We start from the raw sequence: 6,765 nt of genomic DNA, 5'->3' as shown, positions 1-6,765 counted from the left end.
ATATATATATATATATATATATGGTGCACCAGCATGACCGCAGCAACTTGGCTGAAACACATAAATAAATAAATAAATAAATATATATATATATAAACCTACATACACACACACAAACACACACATATAGGTGTAGCTTTTATCTATTTTTTTAAAGTCAACCTTTGGTCATGTGTTTAGTGATAAGTACATGTATTAATGAAGGTTAACAACCTAACATGTTGCGAAATAATATATTAAGGGTTATTACTTAAAGAAATTGTTGCACAAGATCTCAATGGTATTTTAACATTTTTCTAGCTTTCTGCTGTGTTTTCTTACTTCCACCGTAGTTTATATAACTCACATAATTACTCTCATTTCAGAACATTTGACTGTATTTCTGTAAACCTGAAAGTTAATATGTCGGTTTCTAGTTTCGTTCAGTTGTCTACTACTTTCTTATTTATCTAATTTGTTACTAAGTGGGCCAGAAAATCTTCCATGCTCTCTCTCTCTCCTTCTTTCTCTAAGCATGTTAGTTCTTCGGTGTATGTTTGTATACAATCCAATTCTAATTTCTCAGCACCTGATTCCTAAAGATCCCATACCAGTTCCTTTGGAATATGTCACAGGGTTACATTTTACTAGACACAATATCAGTTATGAAGAAAGGTGGGGTTTTAAGGAGAATCTGTTTACAAAAATTTGTTCTGTAGACTAGAATAAAATATTTATCAAAGCGGTTCAGCAAAAGAGACTGATAGAATAAGTACTAGGCTTACAAAGAATAAGTTCTTGGGTCAATTTGCTCGACTAAAGGTAGTGCTCCAGCATGGCCGCAGTTAAATGACTGAAACACGTAAAAGAGTAGATTAAAAAATGGTTGAGAACCACTACTCTATACTGTAAGGCAGCTATCATGAACTTCTTTTTGTGATTTTTTTTTTCACATGTGACCATGGCTCACATGTGTATTCTATCATAATTATATATAAAAATACTCCAGAATACCCTCACCTCATTCCTCCTTTGGCTATGCTTACATAAACACAAATTGAACAATTCATGACACGTATGACTATGAAAAAGTTATCACCTACTTAATGAATTGCAAATAGATTGAATTTGAAAATATTTTAGGAAAAGTCTTAGGTTCACAGAGACGGCCTCGGTGGCTTATTTGTTGCCTGCCTCTGTTGTAGAGACTCACTCATTAGCAAAGTAAGTGAAGAAGCTGGCCGTAAACTTTATTACGGCTTCCGTGTTTATTACAGTTTCAGTGTTTAATTTTAGGATTGATTTCTTTTCTTTCTCTTTCCTTCAAAGTCCCCTACTTTGTGTGTGTGTGTGCGTGCGTGAGTGCATGTGTAAATGGGTAACCCGATGATGGACTGGTGTTTCACTCAAGGAGAGTGTTGGCCTGCATGCTTTGCAAGTGGAGTGGCATCATTCAGAAGCTACAACAAATGAGGAAGTGCATTGTGACCAGAGATGTATAACAACATCTAATAGTCATGTCAATACAATGATATATATTTATCATGATGATGATCATCATCATTTAACGTCTGCTTTCCAAGCTGGCATGGGTTGGACGGCTTGACTGAGGACTGGCAAGCCAAGAGACTGCACCAGGCTCCAATCTGATATATATGTATATATATAGACATATATATATAAAATCAAAATAAGCAACAAGGATATCCAAAGTTAATGCGACTCTATTTATTTAAGAATCTGCTTAGAATTAATTACTAGCCTGTATGGTCTGGCTTAGTCAAAATGGTTTTTTGTATTTTTCCTTTCTACCTGGAGAGTTTAAATGTAGTTACAAAAATATGTCCTGTTGAAAGGAAATTTCAATAAATTTCTATATCTTTGTGCAGCTGAGGATTACTCTGCATTTTACATTTGATGTAATGTTTACATTGCTTAAATAAATGGAGTCGCATGAAACAATCGTACTGCATTAACTTTGGATATCCTTGTTGCTTATTATGCGATGCTTAGTCCATATTTACAACTCATTACTTAAATCAAGCTTCCAAAGGTCTGGTATCCATTAATATTACGATATTCGGCATATCTATACAAATGTGCCCCCTCCGTTTGTTTCCTTGTCATTTTAAGTAAAATTAGTGTCTTTTAATGGAATTTTCAAAACTTTTCAATACTTTTCAGATTATGTCGGAATTTAATCTAGAAAAAAAAAAAACAAAGAAATTGGCGGACACATCACGTATATGTCTACAATATGAAACTTGAAATTTCGAAAAAAAATTGTGATGTTTCAGTATGTATTTGGGCGCGCCCACCAATCTTTATCTGAAACTCCTTTTCACTCTGATCGAAAAATTTTCTTACAACAAATTCACATATAACTTGAATATACACCACTCAAAAGGTATTTGTAGAAAATTTCATTCACAAGTTCGGAGACTGGGCACAATTGTGTAGGTATGCCCTAGCAGAATCGTTAGAAAGCCGGACAGAATGCTTAATGACATTTCTTCCGACTTAACATTCTGAGTTCAGATTCCTCCGACTTTGTCCTTCGTCTTTTCGGAACCGATAAAATAAGTGCCGGGTGAGCACCGAAGCCGATTTAATCAACAAGTCCCTTGCTCCATTAAACTTCTGGTCTTGCGTCTGCAATGCAAATATTACACAACGTGCGAGTGCTCTCCCTTAAGCGAATACTATACAGCAAGGGAGAGCACTCACCAATCACGTGATAACGAAGTTATTTAAAGATCTTTAAATCACAACATTAACCAAGTGAACCTTGTAGAGGTAGCTCCATTCGGTGATTATAACAGCAAAATCTTCCACAAACCGACCCGAGTGTCTTAAGAAAAGAACACATTAGTTATGGTAGTCATACATACCCTTGCAAAGACTGTATGGCCATGGCTGGTATATTTTGATCATAGGTTCGATCGATCAAAGATGACCTGGACCGACTGAACAGCGACAACTTTATATATTTATATATTAATTGTTAAAATTTATTAAATGACTCTCTCCACCGAAAGGTCTGCCCGTTATACTGGACTTCTTTTCTTCACGCCAAAATTTTTTTTTTTTAACTTTCCCTAAAATTTTGTTCCGTTCATAAGCGAGGAATATATTCTTTATCACTGTTTTTATTTCATCAACAAAACATTTTGTGGAGAAAATGGATAACATAAAAAACCGTAAAAGTACTTCTGTCAGTTTTTCACAGTTGTCCACTGAAGAAGATATGGACGGTAAGTTATATAAGTTTGAAGGATTCGAGTGAGACTTACCCAACTGGAAAACTTTAAATAAGTTACTTTCTTGACACTGTTTAAAGCGTTAAACTGTCACATGAATTCTAGTTGTTATTGTATGGTTTCCGTTATTTTTTTACCTTTTTGTTATTTTATATTTTGCGGTGATTTTCAACACCTTTTCGTTAACTTTCCGTGATTAGAAAAGATTATCCACTATTTAGCTCAAGTTATCCTTTTATTTCAATATTTATGAAGTTTGTCATTCGACCGAGCTTTTCTACACACACACACACATTTACTCGTATATAATGCGAAAACTTTCATTTGAAAAAAAACATCAAGATGAAAATTCGGGGGTTGCAATACACTTGAGTGTAAAATATAAATGCAGCTACAAATCTAAAAACGAATATACTGAATGTAGTAGCTCCATGGAATCTCACGATGAATGTGTTCTTATTGCTTGTGTCTTGAGTAAATATATCCAATAATAATTGTTGATTCCATTAACGCGAGTCCCTGATGGTGTGTGTATATGCATTTGTTTAAAAGTGTTTCTATAATTATAAAATAAAAATACGGTTTAAACTTACGCTAATAGTGAAAAAAATTTCGGTAAACACCATTATAATAAAAGTATGGATGTGAAAAGCAGGCGTATTGCTTACAGTGCGAAATTTAAACTTAAAGCCGTAGAATTTGCCGAAAAGAACAACAACTGCGCAGCCTGTAGGAAATTTGGTGTTGTTGAGAGCAATATCAGGTTATGGAGGAAGAACAAAATCCAATTGGAAAAAATGCCTAGCAAGAAACAATGTCTAAGGGGGAAGCAAGCTCACTATCCAGAACTGGAGAAAGAATTGGTTGAATGGGTGGAAGAAAAGAGAAACGATGGACATATTGTAACAACATCGGATGTCAAGTTACAAGCAAAGAAAATGTCAAAAGATGAGAAATATGGAATTAGTCAATCTTTCAAGTTTTCAAATGGATGGTGCCAAAGATTCTTCAGGAGACATTCTTTATCTGTAAGACAGAAAACAAATATTTCATAAAAGCTTCCTTCTGATGTAGACGAAATGATTGTGCAGTTTCATTGCTTTGTAATAAAACTGAGGAAGTAGTATGACTTTGAACTGTGTCAAATTCAAGACATATATGGGATGCATATTTGTGTTTTTGTTGTTTTTCCGATGACATGTCAAGGAACAGAACACTGAATAAAATATATAGTATTACTATGGAAGAGCAACAAGGCAAAAAAAAAAACATGATACCGATTTTTTGTTTGGCTGATGGAACCAAACTAAATCATATGATTATTGTTAAAAGAAAAACAGTTCCAAAGAGTGAAAATTTCCTTCTGGAGTTGGTACACACTACCAGCCTAAAGTCTAAACAGATGGAAATGACATTGGTTTATGGGTGAGAAATCTGGGGTAAATGTCTTGGAGCACTTTTAATCCTTCAGCATTTAAACTGACCATATCTGGCCTAAAATATTCTGCCTATTTTACATTTAAACTGACTAGATCCAGCCACTCATACCTATCCTACAATATTATTCTTAAAATAAGCAATTACATCATTGAAATCTGAAAGCTATGAGATAATACATGATTAATTCAAAACAAGGTGAATAAATAAGCATTACATTTGATAAAGTAATCTGAATGCTAAAAGATTAAAGAAACCCACAAATATGATGTGGGACCAGTTTAGAGCTCATCTTAAAACACAGTGTTCTGCAGTTAAGGGCAACAAAATTTTGAGTGGATGTGTCAGATTTCCCCAATAAAAGGGGGATTTTTTAAGAAAAAATCTACTTTGACTCCGCTCTTTCACAAGCCAAACACAATAGACAAATGCAGTTCTTTCTCTAACAATTAAATAGAAAGTCAAAGCATCATCATCATTGATGATTGTTTAAAGTCCGCTTACCATGCTGGCATGGGTTGAACAGTTTGACATGGAGCTGTTAGCAGGGAGGTGTCCAGACTCCAACTATCTGTTGTGGCATGGTTTCTATGGCTGGATGCCCTTCCTAACACCAATGCCTCTATCCTTCCCAGTCATGTTTTTTTTTGAGGAGAAATAGTTGTATGCACTTTTTACCATTTTTTTTTTTAATCTTCTTTATTTTTTAGATCAAGTGAATGCTGAAGATTCTACCTACTTGCTTCCTTCTGAACATTCCTCTGGTACAATGCAAAACAATTCACAGTGTTCCTGTAAGCCACAATTTTAATACTAACCTCTTCATTACTCACTGGGTACCGCCTTCCTGGCACTTGTGCCAGTGGAACGTGAAAAGACATTCGAGCGAGATCATTGCCAGTACCGCTGGACTGGCTCCTGTGCAGGTGGCACATAAAATACACCATTTTAAGCATGGCCGTTGCCAGTACTGCTGGACTGGCCTTCGTGCCGGTGGCACGTAAAAGCACCCACTACACTCTCTGAGTGGTTGGTGTTAGGAAGGGCATCCAGCTGTAGAAACTCTGCCAAATCAGATTGGAGCCTGGTGTAGCCATCTGGTTCGCCAGTCCTCAGTCAAATCGTCCAACCCATGCTAGCATGGAAAGCGGACGTTAGACGATGATGATGATGTTCTATTCTGGCATGGAGGCGCATAGCTAAATGGGTTACTTATGATCGTATGATTGTGGTTTCAATTCCTGGACCAGGCAACGCATTGTGTTCTTGAGCAAAACACTTCATTTCATGTTGATCCACTTCACTCAACTGGTAAAAAAAATGAATAGCCCTGTGATGGACCACCGTCCCATTCAGGTGGGGAATTTATATACGATGGAAACCATGAAAACGGCCCTTGTGAGTCGGCGTGATTCGAGAAGGCAATTTTACTTTACTTTTTACTTATGTTCTTTATTGATATGGGTCAGACAATTTGACAGGATCCACTGAGACCAAGAACTGCATCATACTTCAATGTCTGCTTTGGCATAGTTTCTATGGCTGGATGCCCTTCTTTATACCAACCACATTACAACAAGTACAGGGTGCATTTTTTGTGCCACCCCATTACTGAGGTTGCTATATGCAACTTGCAAAATCACAAACCCTGAGAGAGAGGAAGATCAGTTTTATGCTAGGGGACATGAGAGTATGAGAGAATTGTGGGTGAGTGGGGGACAGACCAGGTTCTTGTAGAAGAGCTGCATGGTTTCTCATATTTTCCTTCTCTTTCATTCTTTAAGTGTATATTTATCTGTATGTGTATATTTCTGTGCATGCATGCATGTGAGGTTGTGTTAATATCCTTATTTTTCTGATGACATATTTCTTTTACTTCAGTGGATTCTATGAAGCATGAAGAGAAGGAAAATAAAAGAAATCTCTTAGCTTTTTGGTAAGCAACTGCCAATTTCTTCCTATCATCAAACTCTCGGGGACGTAAACACACCAGCATCAGTTGTCAAGCGATGTTGGGGGGACAAACACAGATACACAAGCATATACACACATACTTACATATATATATATATATATATATATATATATA

General features: G+C 36.0%; 1 protein-coding gene across 4 annotated transcripts in view; it reads left to right on the top strand.

The window, feature by feature from the left end:
* The first annotated feature begins 164 nt into the window (after positions 1-164).
* LOC106880893 (battenin) overlaps positions 165-6,765 on the top strand; it is a 20,654-nt gene continuing 14,053 nt past the window's right edge. Inside the window, exons 1-3 of one of the 4 annotated variants that reach the window (XM_014931052.2) lie at positions 165-280; positions 5,387-5,470; positions 6,558-6,612. In XM_014931052.2, coding sequence (XP_014786538.1) covers positions 5,446-5,470; positions 6,558-6,612 — 80 coding nt within the window. In that variant the 5' untranslated portion in view covers positions 165-280; positions 5,387-5,445. Of the gene's footprint in view, positions 281-1,181; positions 1,204-2,706; positions 3,234-4,704; positions 4,875-5,386; positions 5,471-6,557; positions 6,613-6,765 lie in introns of those variants that run through there. The other 3 variants (XM_014931053.2, XM_014931050.2, XM_014931051.2) reach the window with 3 other exon arrangements.

This window comes from Octopus bimaculoides, chromosome 11 (genome assembly GCF_001194135.2).
Source record: "Octopus bimaculoides isolate UCB-OBI-ISO-001 chromosome 11, ASM119413v2, whole genome shotgun sequence".
NCBI classification, from domain to species: domain Eukaryota; kingdom Metazoa; phylum Mollusca; class Cephalopoda; order Octopoda; family Octopodidae; genus Octopus; species Octopus bimaculoides.
The sequence above is the reverse complement of the archived record's forward strand: the minus strand, read 5'-3'. Positions and strand labels throughout refer to the sequence as shown.